Here is a 16608-nt window from a genome sequence, read left to right as displayed (position 1 = left end):
ATAGCCCCGCCTGTTAATTTGCATAGTCACGCCCCTTAAGGGTTTGGCGCGATGTGATTGGTGGATTGAGCACTGGGATTTGCATTGGCCACGCCCCCTCCAAGCCCCTCCCTCTGGGTGGTCCTGCCGTTTGTAATTAATACAATTAAATTTCCATAAAATTCCCATTAAATTCCCCATAAAATCCCCATTGAATTCCAATTATATTCCCACAAAATTCCCGTGAAATTCCCATAAAGGAATTCCCACAAAAACCCCATAAAACTCCCCTAAAATCTCCATAAAATTCCCCCAAAATCCCCATAAAATTCCCATAAAATCCCTATAAAATTCCCATGAAATTTCCATAAAATTCCCGTAACATTCCAATAAAATAATCCCCATAAAATTTCCATAAAATCCCTATAAAATTCATATTAAAATCCGATAAAACTCCCATTAAATTTGCATAAAATCCCTATAAAAACCCCACAAAAATCCCATTAAATCCCCAAAAAATCCAAATTAAATCCCCACAAAATCTCCCCATTAAAAACCCCGCAAATTTCCTACTAAACTCCCCATAAAATCCCAATTTTCTTCGTAAAAAAACCCCAAAAATTCCATTTATTCCTCCCAATTTGGGACACTTATATACAAACAGGACTTGGGGAAAGATTTTGAGGATCCCAGGACCCCTCAAACCCCCAAAATTTTCCTTTTTTTCCCTTTCCTTGGGGTTGCCACCGACTCCAGAGCGTCCCACAACTCATCCCCCTCCTCATCCTTCACCTCTTTTTGGGCTGGGGGCTCTTCCTGAGCCTGGTGAAAAAAAAAAGGGGTTTAAAAGGTTAAAATACCCCAAAAAAAACCCAAAAATCCCCCCCAGGGTTGGGGTCTCACCTCCCAGTCCAGGTGTGTGTTCAGCAGGAGGCAGGTGAGCCGGGACTTCAGGTACACCTGGGGGAAAAATTTGGATTTTTTGGGGTTTTTGGGATCAATTTTGGGAGTTTGGGGGGGTTCTAATGGGGTCTTGGGGGAATTTGGGGGGGCTTGGAGGGTTTTGGGGTTTTTTGGGGGGATTTTTGGGGGGGTTTGGGGTTAAATTTTGGGAATTTGGAAGGTCCTGACAGTGTTTTTGGGTTTTTTGGGGGTTTTGGGATCAATTTTGAGAGTTTGGGGGGGGGGTCCTGATGGGGTTTTGGGGGGGCTCAGAGGAGTTTTTTGATTTTTTTTTTTTTTTTTTTTGGGATTCAGGATCAATTTTGGGAGTTTGGGGGGGATTTCAGAGGTTTAGGTGTTTTTTGGGGGGGATTTGGGGTGGTTTGGTGGGGCTCAAAGGATTTTTTTGGGATTTTTTGAGATTTTTGGAAGGGTTTGGGATCAATTTTGGGAATTTGGGGGGTCCTGATGGGGTTTTGGGGGGGCTTTGGGGTAGTTTTGGAGGTCCCAGCACATTTTGGGGTTGTTTTTGGGGGTCATTTAGGTGCTCCCAGCAGGTTTTGGGGTCCCAGCAGGTTTTGGGGTAGTTTAGAGTGGCGTTTGGGGTGATTTTGGGGTTGTTTTGGGGCAGTTTTGGGGGTCCCAGCAGGTTTTGGGGTGGTTTGGGGTGATTTTGGGGTTATTTAGGGGGTCCCCAGCAGGTTTTGGGGTGATTTCTGGGTGTTTGGGGTGATTTTTGGGGTGTTTGGGGTGATTTTTGGGGTGTTTGGGGTGGTTTTGGGGTGTTTGGGGTGATTTTGGGGTGTCTGGGGCCCCACCTTGTCCCGAACCCTCCCGTCGTCCAGCCGGTGCAGCCGCAGGAATCGATCGAGGCCGACGGAGGCGACGAGGGGCAGGTGGGGGTGACACTGCAGCCCCCGGACCCCCCCCGAGACCCCCTTGAGGGCCCTCAGCACCCGCCCTGGGGGGGCACGGGGGGTCAGGGGGGCACAGAGACCCCCAAAATCCCCCCCAGAACCCCCCAAAACCACCAGGACACCCCAAAACCCCTGAGACCCCCCAGATCCCCCCCAGAAAACCCTTCAGGGCCTGCAGGACCTGCCCTGGGGGATCAGGGGGGCACAGAGACCCCAAAAATCCCCCCCAGAACCCCCCAAAATACCCAGGACCCCCCTCGAGACCCCCTTCAGGGCCCTCAGCACCTGCCCTGGGGGGTCAGGGAGGGTCAGGGGGGCACAGTGACCCCCAGGAGACCCCCAAAAACCTCCCTGGACACCCCCAGAATCCCCTCAAAATCCCTGGGACCCCCCTAAAACCCCCCAAACCCTCCCAGAACCCCCCTAGGACCCCCCAAACTCCTCCAGGACACCCCAAACTCCCCCCCGAACCCCTCAAATCCCCAGAAAACCCCCCAGGACCCCCCAAAAACTCCCCCAGGATGCCCCCAAACCCTCCCAGGACCACCCTGGGACCCCCCAGACCCCCCCCAAAACCCCCGGGACCCCCTGACCTTTGCGCAGGTCGATGACGGCCACGTCCCCCCGGGCACTGCCCACGACCACCGACCTGGGGAGGGGGAAAATGGGGCTGAGACCCCCCCCAGTGCACCCCAATTTCCCCCCAGGATCCCCCAAATCCTCCCAGGACCCCCAAAATTCTCCCCAAACTCCCCCCAGACCCCCCCAAACCCTCCTAAACCCCCTAAGACCCCCCCAAATCCCCCCAGGACTCCCCAAATCCTTTCCAAGACCCTCAAACTCCTCCCAGGATCCCCCAAATCCCCCTTTGGATCCCCTGAACCCCCCCAAGACCCCCAAACTCCCCCTCATAATCCTCCCACAACCCCCCCAAATCCCCTCCAGGACCCCCAAAACTCCCCCTTGGACCCTCCAAATCCCCCCTAGAACCCCCCAGAAGCCCCCAGACCTCCCCAGGACCCCCCAAATTCCCCCCCAGGACCCCCCAAAATTCCCTCCAAACCCTCCCAGCACCCCCCAAATCCCTCAAACTCCCCCCAGGACCCCCCAAATCCCCCCCAGCACTGACGTGTCCCCGGGGGGCAGCGCCAGCGCCGTCAGCGGAGCCTCCCCAAAGGTGACATCGAGCACAGGGCGGCGCCGGGGCGTGGCCGGGTCATAGACACGCACCTGGACAGGTGAGACAGGTGGGGATGGGTGGGGACAGGTGGGGACAGGTGGGACAGGTGGGACAGGTGGGACAGGTGGGGACAGGTGGGACAGGTGAGGGGACAGGTGGGGACAGGTGGGGACAGGTGGGGACAGGTGGGACAGGTGAGGGGACAGGTGGGGACAGGTGGGGACAGGTGGGACAGGTGGGACAGGTGGGGACAGGTGGGACAGGTGAGGGGACAGGTGGGGACAGGTGGGGACAGGTGGGGACAGGTGGGGACAGGTGAGGGACAGGTGGGGACAGGTGGGGACAGGTGGGGACAGGTGGGACAGGTGGGGACAGGTGGGGACAGGTGGGGACAGGTGGGGACAGGTGAGGGACAGGTGGGGACAGGTGGGACAGGTGGGACAGGTGAGGGGACAGGGGAGGGACAGGTGGGGACAGGTGGGACAGGTGAGGGGACAGGGGAGGGACAGGTGGGGACAGGTGGGACAGGTGGGGACAGGTGACCCCTGGATGACCCCCAGGTGACCCTGAGACCCCCAGATGACCCCAGGTGACCCCAGGTGACCTCACCTGGCTGTGGGCAGTACAGATGACCTCCAGGTGACCCCAGTGACCCCCAGGTGACCCTGGATGACCCCCAGATGACCCCCAGGTGACCCCAGGTGACCCCGTGACCTCACCTGGCTGTGTCCAGTACAGGTGACCACCCGCTGGGAGCCGGGCAGGAACTGCAGGTCCCGATCCCAGACTGGGACACGCAGGTCCAGCCAGTCGTTCCTCACCTGGGACAGGTGGGGACATTTGGGGACATTTGGGGACATTTTGGGACATTTGGGGATGTTTCGGGACCATTTCAGGACATTTGGGGACATTTTGGGAACATTTGAGGACATTTTGGGACATTTGGGGACATTACAAAACCATCTGGAAATGTTTTGGGGACATCCCAAGACATTTGGGGACGTTCTGGGTCCTTTTCGAGACATTTGGGAACCACCTGGGGACATTTCAGGGACATTTGGGGCCACGTGGGGCCATTTAAAGACATTTTAAGGACATTTGGAGACACTTGGGGATGTTTTGGGGACGTTTTGGGACCATTTGGAGATATTTTAAAGACATTTGAGGAAACTTTGGGGTGTTCTGGGGCTTTTTCAGGACATTTGGGAACCATTTGGTGACATTTGGGGATATTTTGGGACCATTTTGGGGACATTCCAGGACATTTGGGGAAATTTTGAGACATTAGGGGATGTTTTGGGCAGATTTTAGGGTGTTTTTGGGGTCCCACTCACATTCTTGGCCCTGAAAAGGGACTTTGGGATATTTAAAGGATATTTTAGGATTATTTTAGGGGGTTTTTAGGGTCCCACTCACGTTCTTGGCCCTCAAGAGGGACTTTGGGATATTTTAGGGATATTTTAGGATTATTTTTGGGGGGTTTTGGGGTCTCACTCACGTTCTTTGCCCTGAAAAGGGACTTTGGGATATTTTAGGATTATTTTTGGGGGGTTTTTGGGGTCTCACTCACGTTCTTTGCCCTGAAAAGGGACTTTGGGATATTTAAAGGATATTTTAGGATTATTTTTGGGGGGTTTTTGGGGTCCCACTCACGTTCTTGGCCCTGAAAAGGGGCTCCTGGGGCCGGTGCAGGTCCCACACCTTGAGCCCGTTCTCTTTCCCCCCCGTCCCCAGGAGGTGAGGCCGAGTCGGGTCCTGGCGCATCCGGCACAGCCCCGGCCCTGCCCGGAGCTCCTGGAGGGGCTGAAATGGGGAGGGGTCACCCCAAAACCCCAAACACCCCAAATTCCCCCAAATCTACCCCAAACCCGGCTCAAAACGGCCCAAAAATCCCCCCAAATTCCCCATTTCGGCGCATCCGGCACAGCCCCGGCCCTGCCCGGAGCTCCTGGAGGGGCTGAAATGGGGAGGGGTCACCCCAAAACCCCAAACACCCCAAATTCCCCCAAATCTACCCCAAACCCGGCTCAAAACGGCCCAAAAATCCCCCCAAATTCCCCATTTCGGCGCATCCGGCACAGCCCCGGCCCTGCCCGGAGCTCCTGGAGGGGCTGGAATTGGGGAGGGGTCACCCCAAAACCCTCCTGAGACCCCCAAACCCCACAGACCCCAAATCACCCCAAATCTGGCTTAAAACGGCCCAAAAACCACCTCAAAATCCCCAAAAATCACACAAAATTCCCCTAAACTCCCCATTCCGGCCCAGCCTGGAGCTCCTGGAGGGGCTGGAATTGGGGAGGGGTCACCCCAAAACCCCACAAACCCCCCCAGACCCCAAATCACCCCAAATCTACCCCAAACCTGGCTCAAAACCATCCTAAAACCCCCAAATTCTCCCCAAATTCCCCATCCGGCACAGCCCCAGCCCAGCCTGGAGCTCCTGGAGGGGCTGAAATGGGGAGGGGTCACCCCAAAACCCTCCTGAGACCCCCAAACCCCACAGACCCCAAATCACCCCAAATCTGGCTTAAAACGGCCCAAAAACCACCTCAAAATCCACAAAAATCACACAAAATTCCCCTAAATTCCCCATTCCGGCCCAGCCTGGAGCTCCTGGAGGGGCTGAAATGGGGAGGGGTCACCCCAAAACCCTCCTGAGACCCCCAAATCCCAAACACCCCAAATTCCCCAAAATCCACCCCAAACCCGATTCAAAACTGCTCTAAAAACACCCAAAATGGCTCAAAATCCTCCCAAATTTTCCATTCTGGGACATCCACCCCCACCCAGAGATCCCAAAAGGGGCTGGAATTTGGGGAGGGGTCTTGGGGCAACTCCAAAATCCCCCCAGACCCCCCAAACCCCCAAAAATCACCCCAAATTCTGCCCAAAACCACCTTAAAAACCTCCCAAAAAACCCAAATCTTCCCCAAATTCCCCATTTTGACACATCTAAACTCACCCACGGGTCCCAAAAGGGGCTGGAATTTGGGGAGGGGTCTTGGGGTGACCCCAAAACCCCCCCAGACCCCCCAAACCCCCCCAGAGACCCCCCACTCACCTCTTCAGCCTCATCTTCCCCCCAGACTCGAACCAGCCCCGACTCCACTGCGGTGACCACCGAGCTGGGGGGGGATTTGGGGGGCTCAGGGGGGATTTTGGGGGGCTCAGGGGGGATTTTGAGGGGCTCAGGGGGGATTTTGGGGGGCTCAGGGGGGATTTTGGGGACCCCCAAACCCTCCAAAATTCTTCAAGGGATGCCTGGACACCCCCAAAGCCCCCTGGGACCCCCCCAAAAATACTCAAAGATCTCCCCAAGGACCCCTGGACACCCCGAAACCCCTCCCAGACCCCCCCAGGACCCCCAAAACTCCCCCCAAAATCCCTTCAGGGCCCCCAAACCTCCCCCAGAAACCCCCTCAGGACCCCCCAGAAAACCTCAGGGACCCCAAAAACCCTCCAGGACCCCCCCAGGACCCTCTTAAGACCCCCAAACCTCCCCCCAAAACCCCCCAAGACCCCTGGAACTCCCCCTAAAATCCACTCAGGGTCCTCCAGACACCCCCAGGACCCTCCCCAAACACCCCTCAGAAACCCCAAGACCCCTGGAACTCCCCCCAAAACCCTTTCAGGGACTCCCTGGAACCCCCCAGGACCCCCCCAAACTCTCTCAGGATCCCCCAAACCCTCTCAGGACCCCCCCCCAAGACTCCCTTGAGACCCCTAAACCCCCCAAAAACCCCCCAAAAACCCTCCCAGACGCTCAAATCCCCCCAACCCCTCCCCAAAAATCCCTTCAGGGCCCCCAAACCTCCCCCCAAAAACCCTCAGGACCCCCCAAAAAACCCCACAGAGACCCCCAGACCTCTCCAGGACCCTCAGGACCCCCCTAAACCATCTCAGGACCCCCCAAATCCCCCCCAGGACCCCCCAAAACCCCCTCAATACCTGCCCAGGACCCCGAGGCCGCAGAAGGCGCCGTCCCCGCCGGGGCAGAGCTGAGTCCTGGTGAATTTTCCTTTGTTGGTGCTGAAAAGGCTCAGGGAACGATCCAGGGCCCCCACCAGCACCTGGGGGGGTTTGGGGGTGGGTTAGGAGACTCCCAAAAAAAACCCCAAATTCCTTCTGGGAGATCCAAAATTCCCCCCAGGATCCCAAAAATTCCCTCAGGACTCACCAAAATCACCTTAAACCCCCCAAATATCCCTCCAGGACCCCCAAAATCCACCCAAAATCCCCCAAAATCCCCTCAGAACTTGAGAAATCCCCACCAAAATCCCCCTAAACCCCCCAAAATTCCTCCAAAAATCCCCCAGGACCCCCAAAATCTCTCCAGGATTCCCCAAATCCCTCCAGGACCCCCAAAATTCCTCCCAAACCCTCCCAGGACCCCCCAAAATCCCCCCATGACCCCCTAAACCTCCCCCAATCCCTCCAGGACCCCTCAAAATCCCCCCAGGACTCCCCAAATCCCCCCAGGACCCCCCCCCAGACCCCATAAATCCCCCCCGAAATCCTCCCACTTGCCCCAAAATCCCCCCCAGGACCTCTCAATTCCCCCCCAGGACCCTCTAAAATTCCTCCCAAACCCTCCCAGGACCCTCCAAAATCCCCCTAAAGCCCCCAAAATCCCCCAGGACCCCCTAAAATTTCTCCCAAACCCTCCCAGGACCCCCCCAGGACCCCCATTGTCACCTCAGTCTGATCAGGGTCCCCCCAGGCCAAGGCTGAGACCCCCCGGGCCCGGCTCAGCCCCGACTCCCCGACGTGGTTTGTGGCCTCTTTGCGCTGGAAATTCACCCCTGGGGAGGGAAAAAGGGGGTTTAGGGGGGTCTGGGGACCTCTGGGACCCCCAAAAATGTCTGGGATACCCCAAAAAACCTCTGGGATGCTCCAAAAAACCTCCAGGAGTCCCTAAAAAACCTCTGGGACCCCCCAAAAAAACCCTCTGAGAGTCTCCAAAAAAGGCCGTAATCCCCCAAAAATCTTCTGGGACTCCCCAAAAAACTTCCAGGACCCCCCCAAAAAAACCTGGGACCCCCCAAAAAATCTCTGGGAGCCCACAGACATCCCCAGGATTCCCCAAACCCCACAGGCCCCCCCTCAAACCCACCTGGGACCTCCCAGACAGCCCAGGGACCCCAAAAGGGTCCCCCAAAGGTCCCCCAAACCCCTCAGGCCCCCCCAAACCCCTCAGGGCCCCCCCTAGGGACCCCCAGGATCCTCCAAAAGCCCCCAAACCCTTCAGGGCTTCCCCCAAACCCACCTGGACCCCTCCCAAAGCCCCTGGGACCCCTCAAAGACCCTCCCCAACCCCTCAGGGACCCTCCAAATCCACCAGGGGCTCCCCCAAAACCACCTGGGCCCCCCCAGAGACTCCCCAAGCCCCCCAAACCCTCCAGAACGCCCCAAAAAACCTCCCCAGAGACACCCCCGACCCTTCAGCCCCTCCCAGCCCCTCCCCAGAGACCCCCTCGAACCTCCAAGACCCCCCTTAAAACCTCTCCGGAGACCCCCCTGAGCCCCCCAAGCCCTTCAGGACCCCTCAGAGACCCCCCTGAGCCCCTCAAACCCTTCAACCCCCCCAAAAAAAACCTTTGAGGGCTCCGGTCTCGGCCCCCACCCAGACGTGACACAACCGCGTGGGCGCCGCCATTTTTGCTCCGTTCGGGTCCGTCCCTCCGGAACGTTCCGGTGCGGAAACTCCGAGCGCGGCGCGATCGTTCCGGGTAGAAAAGTTCCGGGGTGTTTTCCCGGCATGCTTTGCGTTTGGTTAATTTGCATAAAATCGTGTCTTAAAGTGATTTTGATGTTTTTGTTTCTAATAGTCTGTTCTGTGTGTGGGGGTGTGGTTTGTAGCTTTGAGACTCGCCCCTAAAATCCCCCCCAGGACCCCCAAATTCCTCCCAAAATCCCCCTAAACCCCCCAAAATCCCCCCAAAATTCCTCCCAAACCCTCCCAGGACCCCCCAAAATCCCCTCAGGACTCCAGAAATCCCCCCCAGAATCCCCCCTGGACTCCCCAAAATCCCCTCAGGACTCCAGAAATTCTCCTAAACCCCCCCAAATTTAAGACTGGCTCTCAGAGTGAGCAGGGAAAGAAGAAACTCGCAGTTTGTTTTTAAAAACTGCTCGTTTCTCTATTTTTTTTTTTCTGTTCCCGGCACCCTTTGCGCTAAGTCTCTCCCACTCTCATTTGCATAACCCCTCCTCCCCCCCCCCCCTCAGCGCGGATTCTCGGCAGCCAATGAGCTGCCGCAGATTTGCATAACCCCGCCCCTCTCTCCCGTCCCCGCTGATTCCCGCCATCCTTTGCGCTGTATGTCTCATTTGCATAACCCCGCCTCTCCTCCCTCAGCGCGGATTCTCGGCACCCAATGAGCTTCTGCAGATTTGCATAACCCCGCCTATCCCCTCACGCGCGGAATCTCAGCAGCCAATACGCTGCCGCCAATTTGCATAACCCCGCCCCTCGCGGGCGTGCCCGGGAGCCCTCATGGCGGAGCGGGAGGAGCGGCGGTTCGTGGAGCTGCCGCGGGACTCGGTCCGGCTCATGGCCGAGAGCGCCGGCGTCGAGCTCAGCGACGAGGTGGCGGCGCTGCTGGCCGAGGATGTGTGCTACCGGCTCCGGGAGGCCACGCAGGTACCGGGGGGAACGGGAATTACCGGGGGATAACGGGGGTTACCGGCTGAGGGAGGCCATGGAGGTAACAGAGGTTACAGGGGGTTGCTAGAGGTTCTCCATTTTCCCCCCATTTTCCCCATTTTTTCCCCATTTTTTCCCATTTTTCCCCCATTTTTCCCTCATTATTTTCCCCCATTTTTTCCCATTTTTCCCTCGTTATTTCCCCATTAATTCCCCATTTCTCTCCATTCCCCCCCCCCTTTTTCCCTATTTTTTCCCATTTCCCTCATTATTTCTCCATTATTTTCTGATTATTTTTCCCATTTTCCCCATTATTTTCTGATTTTTCCCCCATTATTTTCTGATTATTTTCCCCCATTATTTCCCCATATACTCATTTTCACCTATTTCCCCCCATTTCATTTGCCCCTTATTTCCTATTTTCCCCATTATTTCTCCCATTATTTTCCCATTATTTCCTATTTCCCCTCTTTTTCTCCATTCCCCCCCTTTTCCCATTCTTTTCCCACTTCCCCCATTGTTCCCCCATTATTTTCTCCATTATTCCCCCATTATTTCCCCACTATTTTTACCCCTTTTCCCCATTTTTTCCCCCATTATTTCCCTATTTTTCCCCATTTTTTTCCCCACTATTTCTCCATTTCCCCCTATTTTTCCCTATTATTTTCCCCGTTATTTCCCCATTATTCCCCCATTAATCCCCCATTATTCCCCATTATTTTCCCCATTATTCCCCCCATTATTCCCCCACTATTTTTACCCCTTTTCCCCATTTTTCCCCCAGAACAGCTCCCAGTTCCTCAAGCACACCCGGCGGCGCCGTCTCACCGTGGAGGATTTCAACCGAGCCCTGCGCTGGAGCAACGTCGAGGTGGGGACACCCAGGGGACACTTTGGGGACACTTTGGGGACACTTTGGGGATACTGGGACAGACTGGGAGCACTGGGAGGGACACTGGGGACATTTTGGAAACATTTTGGGGACACTGTGAGGGACTGGGAGCACTGGGGATGCTGAGGGACACTGAGGGGACACTGGGGGGACACTGAGGATACTGGGGATATTTTGGGGACACTGGGGACATTGGGAGGGACTGGGAGGGACACTGGGGACAGTGGGGACATTTGGGGGACACTGGGGGGACACTGAGGGGATACTGAGGGACATTTTGGGGACATTTTGGGGACACTGGGAGGGACACTGAGGAGACATGAGGACACTGAGGACACTGGAAGGGACATTGTGGGAAAACTGGTGGCACTGGGGACATTTTGGGGACATTTTGGGGACGTTGGGAGGGACTGGGAGCACTGGGAGGGACACAGAGGGAACACTGGTGGCACTGGAGCTGTGCCCAATCCCTGCAGCCCCTCAATGTCCCCAAATCCCTGGGGGTCCCTGTGTGTGGCTGTGGCTCCCAGGACTCGCTGTCCCCAGTGTCCCCATGTCCCCTCACTGTCCCCAGGCCGTGTGTGGCTGTGGCTCCCAGGACTCGCTCCCCCTGCGCTCTCTCCGGGACGGGGATTTGTTTTTCCCCGAGGACAGGGAGGTGAATCTGGTGGAGCTGGCGCTGGCCACCAACATCCCCAAGGGCTGTGCCGAGACTGCTGTCAGAGGTGGGGACAAAATCCATCCTGGGGGGCCAAAAATACCCCTGGGAACCCCAAAATCTGCACCTGGGGACCCAAAATCCATCCTGGGGGCCCCAAAAATACACCTGGGAACCACAAAATTCATCCTGGGAACCCAAAATCTGCACCTGGGACCCCCAAAAACACCCCTGAGACCCCAAATCCCCCAATAGGAGTCCCAAATCTCTGCCTGGGACCTCCAAATCTCCCTCTGGGACCCCCAAATCTCCCCCTGGGACCCCCAAATCTCCCCCTGGGACCCCCAAATCTGCCCCCCTGATCTCACCCCCCTGTCCCACAGTTCACGTGTCGTACCTGGACGGGAAAGGGAACCTGGAGCCGCAGGGAGCAGGTCAGGAACGACCCCCAAAACCCCCCCTAGGGACCCCCCAAAAACCCCTTAGAACCCCCCAAAACCTTCAAGAGACCCCTGGGACCCCCCAAAACCTCCAAGAGACCCCTGGGACCCCCCAAAACCCCCCAGACAGCCCTGGGACCCTCCCCCCCCCCCCCCCAGAGACCCCTGGGACCCCCAACCCCCCCCCCAGACAGCCCTGGGACCCCCAAAACCTCCCCAAACCCCCCCAGCCCCCCCAGAGGGATTTTTTGGGGTGATTACCCTTCCTGTCTTTCACTCCAGGACCCCCCAAAATCTCCCAGCTCCCCCCAAAGGAGTTTTTTTGAGGTTTTTTTGGGGGGGATTTCCCCCCTACCCCTCACCCCCAAACCCTCCCAGGACCCCCAGAGGGGTTTTTTTTTTCGAGATTTCCCCCCCAAAACCCCTCCAGAGACCCCTCAAAACCTCCAGCACCCCCCAAACCCCCCCAGCACCCCCCAAAACCCCCCAAAGGTGTCATTTTTTGGGGGTCTCCCCTCAGTCCCCAGTGCTGTCTCCTCGCTGACCGACGACCTGCTCAAGTATTACCAACACGTCACCAGGGCCGTGCTGGGGGACGACCCCCACCTGATGAAGGTGGGTTTTGGGGGGCTTGGGGGGGTCCTCAGACCCTCTCAGGACCCCCCAAACTCACCCCAGGACCCCCTGACTCCCCCAGGTGGCCCTGCAGGATCTCCAGAGTAACCCCAAGATCGCGGCGCTGCTGCCTTACTTCGTCTACGTGGTCAGTGGGGTGAGTTTGGGGGGTCCTGAGGGGGTCCTGGAGGGGTTTTGGGTGAGTTTGGGGGATCCTGGAGGGGTTTTGGGGGGTCTCCAGGGCATCTGAAGTGAGTTTGGGGGGGTCCTGAGGGTCTGTGAGGAGTTTTGGGGGGTCCTGGGGTGAGTTTGGGGAGTCCTGAGGGGGTTTGGGATGACTCTGGGGGTTTCTGGGGAGGTCTTGGGGGTCTCCAGGGGGTCCTGAGGGTTTCCAGGGGGTTCTGGGGTGAGTTTGGGGGGTTCTGGGGGGTCTTGGAGTGAGTCTGGGGGGTCCTGAGGGGGTTTGGGGTGAGTCTGGGGGGTTCTGGGGTGAGTTTGGGGGGGGTCCTGGAGGGTCTGGGCGAAGTTTTGAGGAGTTTTTGAGTCTTGACACCCCCAGACCCCTCGAGACTTTCAGAACTCCCCTCAAACACCCCCCAAACCACTCAGAGACCCCCCCTCAAATCCCCTCTGGACACCTCCAGACCCCTCAAACCTTTCAGACCCTCCCCAGGACCCCCTCAAACCCTCAGAGACCCCCCCAAAGACCCCCAGACCCCTCCCAGGAATCAACCTGAGACCCCCCCTGGACACCCCCAGACCCCTCAAACTTTTCTGAACTCCCCTCAAACACCCCCCAAACACTCCAAGACCCTCCCCAGGACCCCCTCAGACCCTCAGAGACCCCCCCAAAGACCCCCAGGACACCCCCAGACCCCTCAAACCTTCCCGAACTCCCCTCAAACACCCCCCAAACCACTCAGAGACCCCCCCTCAAATCCCCCCTGGACACCCCCAGACCCCTCAAACCTTTCAGACCCTCCCCAGGACCCCCCTCAAACACTCAGAGACCCCCCCCTCAAATCCCCCCTGGACACCCCCAGACCCCTCAAACCTTTCAGACCCTCCCCAGGACCCCCCTCAGACCCTCAGAGACCCCCCCAAAGACCCCCAGACCCCTCCCAGGAATCAACCTGAGACCCCCCTGGACACCCCCAGACCCCTCAAACCTTTCAGACCCTCCCCAGGACCCCCCTCAGACCCTCAGAGACCCCCCCAAAGACCCCCTGGACACACCCAGACCCCTTAGGACTTTCAGCCTCCCCCTCAGACCCTCCTCAAACCCTCCCAAAGACCCCCAGGACACCCCCAGACCCCTCAAACCTTCCCGAACTCCCTCCAAAACCCCCTCAAACCCCCCCTCTGCACCCCTTCCCCAGGTGAAATCGGTGAGCCACGACCTGGAGCAGCTGAGCCGGCTGCTGCACCTGGCCCGGAGCCTGATCCAGAACCCTTTCCTGTGCCTGGGCTCCTACGTGGGCAGCCTGATGGGCTCGGTGCTGTACTGTGTGCTGGAGCCCCTGGCCGCCTCCATCAACCCCCTCAACGACCACTGGACCCTGCGGGACTACGCGGCGCTGCTGCTGGGGAGGATCTTCTGGTGGGGAACGGGGGAGTGATGGGTTTGGTACCAATCCTGGTCCTGGTTCTGGTTCTGGGTTTGGCTTTGGGTTTGCTCCTGGTCCTGGTTCTCCTGCAGGACTGACTATGGGGCGCTGCTGCTGGGGAGGATCTTCTGGTGGGGATGGGAGTTCTGGCTTTGGGGTTGGGTTTGGGTTTGGTTCTGGTTTTGATCCTGGTCCTGGTTCTGGGTTTAGTTCTGGTTTTGGTTTTGGTTGCGATCCTGGTTTTGGTTTTGGTTCTGGTTCTGGCTTTGATCTTGGTTCCAGTTCCAGTCCTGGTCCTGGTCCTGGGTTTGGTCCTGGTTCTGGTTCTGGTTTTAGTTCTGGTCCCAGTCCTGGTTCTGGTTCTCGTTTTGGTTTTGGGTTTGGTTCTGGTCCTGGTCCCTTCACCCCATCCCCATTCCCATTTTTTCCTGTTCCTGGTCTCTTTTCCCTGTTCCCAGTCCTGGTCCTGGTTCTGGTTCTGGTTCTGGGTTTGGGTTTGGTTCTGGTCCTGGTTCTGGTTCTGGTTTTAGTTCTGGTTCTAGTTTTGGGTTTGGTTCTGGTCCTGGTTCTCCTGCGGGACTACACGGCCCTGCTGCTGGGGAAGATCTTCTGGTGGGGAGCAGGGGGTGCTGGGTTTGGGTTTGTGTTTGGGTTTGGGTTTGGTTCTGGTTTTGATCCTGGTCCTGGTTCTGGGTTTAGTTCTGGTTTTGGTTTTGGTTGCGATCCTAGTTTTGGTTTTGGTTTTAGTTCTGGTTTTGGTTCTGGTCCCAGTCCCAGTCCTGGTTCTGGTCCTGGTTCTGGTTTTGGTCCTGGTTTTGTTTTCGGTTCTGGTCCTGGTCCCAGTCTCATTCTCATTCCCATTCCCTTCTCCCCATTCCCATCTGGGGCTCTGGGGGGCTCTGGGGGCTGTCCCGGGGGTCTCAGAGCCCCCCAATCCCCGCAGGAGCCACGGGGAGCTGGTCCGGGGGCTGTACCAGCAGATCCTGCTCTCGCTCCAGAAGGTTCTGGCGGATCCGGTTCGGCCGCTCTGCTCCCACTACGGGGCCGTGGTGGGGCTGCACGCCCTGGGCTGGAAGGTCTGGGGGCTTTGGGGGCATCCTAAAGGGGTCCTGGGGGGTCTAAAGGGAGTTTGGGGGGTCCCAAGGGGGTCCTGAGGGGGTGAGGGAGTGTTTGAGCGAGCTGAAAAGTGTCCAAAGGGGTCCTGGGGGTCTAAAGGGGGTTTGGGGGTGTCCAAAGGGGTCCAGGGAGGGTCTAAAGGGGGTTTGGGAGGGTCCTGGGGGATTCCCAGGGGGTTTGAGAGAGGCTGAGACCCCCCCAGGGGGTCTAAAGGGAGTTTGGGTGGTCTGGGGGGGTCCTGGGCAGGTTTTTGGGGGTTCCAATCCATTTTTCCCCCATTCCCAGGCCGTGGAGCGGGTGCTGTACCCCCACCTCCCCATGTATAGATTTGGGGGTTCCATAGGGGGGTTTAGGGGTTCCATGGGGGGGTTTGGGTGGTCTGGGGGTGGTTTTTGGGGGTCCCAATCTGTGTCCCCCCATTCCCAGGCGGTGGAGCGGGTGCTGTACCCCCACCTCCCCACGTACTGGCCCAACCTCCAGGCCGTGCTGGACGATTACTCCGTGTCCAACGCTCAGGTCAAGGCCGACGGTCACAAAGTCTACGGCGCCATCCTGGTGAGGGACATTTTTTGGGGGGTCCCACACCCTTTAACCCCCCCTTAAACCCCTCTAACCCCCCCCCCGTGTCCCCCAGGTGGCCGTGGAGCGGCTCCTCAAGGCCAAAGCTCAACAAGCCCCGGGGTTTGGGGGTCCCGACGGGTCCCCCCGGCCGAGCCCCCCGGGCCAGGACCTCCCTCTGGAGCTGAGCTCGACCCGCCCGTTGTTACCGGGGGGCGGCAGCGGGACCGGAGCCCCCCCAGCCTCTTCCTCCTCATCTTCCTCCTCCTCATCCTCCTCCTCCTCCTCCTCGCCGCTGTCGCCGCCGTCGCCGTCGCTGCGGGACATGTACCGCGAGCTCTACGACTTCTTCGGGGACAGTTTGGCGGCTCGTTTCGGCACCGGCGCCCCCGCCGACCCCCCGAGCCCCCCGGGAGCGGCCGAGGGAGCCCGAAAAGATCCCCCGAGCGAAGGCACCGCCCGCAAAATGCCCCAACTGACCAACGCCACGGTGAGCCCCAGGGACGAGGAGCCCCCCCCGGCACGGCCGGACCGACCCTCCCTGCACCGAGCCCCGGGACCCCCTCCCCGACCCCGCGGGACCCCCCGGACCCCCTCAGGACACCGGCCCGGAGCTCGGGACGTTTTCCAGAAGTGTCGTTTCGCCCCTCGGGGACCCCCCCGGTTCAGTTTTGTGATCGCGGGGCGGCAGACGGGGCGGCGCTGCCTCGGCCGCAGGTTCCAGACCAGTTTCCCGCAGCCCACGGGGCCCGTGCTGGGCTCCAGGTACGCGCAGCGCCTGCCCATGATCGGCCGCACCGCCCGCGCCCCGCGGAGGTGGCCACGGGCTGAGTATTCCCTGCTGCTGCTCATCTGAGAGGGGCTGGGGGGAGAAAACGGGGTCTGGGGGGCAGTGAGGGGCGTGGGGTTGGTCAGTGGATGGTGTGAATGGTCAATAAAGAGAGTTTGTTGGTCAGTGAATAGCAAGGCATGGTCAGTGGATGGTGGGCAGTGGTCAATAAAGAGGGTTGGGTGGTCAATGAGGGGCATGGAGTGGTCAGTGAGTGGGGGGCAGTGGT

General features: G+C 58.4%; 2 protein-coding genes across 2 annotated transcripts; one reads left to right on the top strand and one right to left on the bottom strand.

Moving 5' to 3' along the window:
* Positions 1–580: 580 nt before the first annotated feature.
* Positions 581–8695, bottom strand: WDR74 (WD repeat domain 74). Its single transcript, XM_083881453.1, has 11 exons — positions 8614–8695; positions 7714–7820; positions 6967–7088; positions 6080–6143; positions 4672–4821; positions 3738–3839; positions 2968–3068; positions 2432–2487; positions 1740–1882; positions 883–939; positions 581–801 (listed from the first exon to the last, which is right to left on the bottom strand). The coding sequence occupies exons 1-11, from the start codon at positions 8672–8674 to the stop codon at positions 679–681; spliced, it is 1086 nt and encodes a 361-aa protein (XP_083737579.1). The 5' UTR covers positions 8675–8695; the 3' UTR covers positions 581–678.
* Positions 8696–9514: 819 nt separating this feature from the next.
* TAF6L (TATA-box binding protein associated factor 6 like) lies at positions 9515–16406 on the top strand (the record flags this gene model as incomplete). Its single annotated transcript, XM_083881336.1, has 10 exons — positions 9515–9661; positions 10449–10535; positions 11131–11281; positions 11598–11648; positions 12175–12269; positions 12352–12426; positions 13649–13869; positions 14820–14952; positions 15419–15547; positions 15627–16406. 10 exons carry the CDS (start codon positions 9515–9517, stop codon positions 16404–16406), a joined length of 1869 nt encoding a protein of 622 aa, XP_083737462.1.
* Between the last annotated feature and the right edge of the window lie 202 nt (positions 16407–16608).

Source organism: Zosterops lateralis (assembly GCF_965231275.1).
Source record: "Zosterops lateralis genome assembly, chromosome: 33".
Taxonomy (NCBI): Eukaryota; Metazoa; Chordata; class Aves; order Passeriformes; family Zosteropidae; genus Zosterops; species Zosterops lateralis.
The sequence above is the reverse complement of the archived record's forward strand: the minus strand, read 5'-3'. Positions and strand labels throughout refer to the sequence as shown.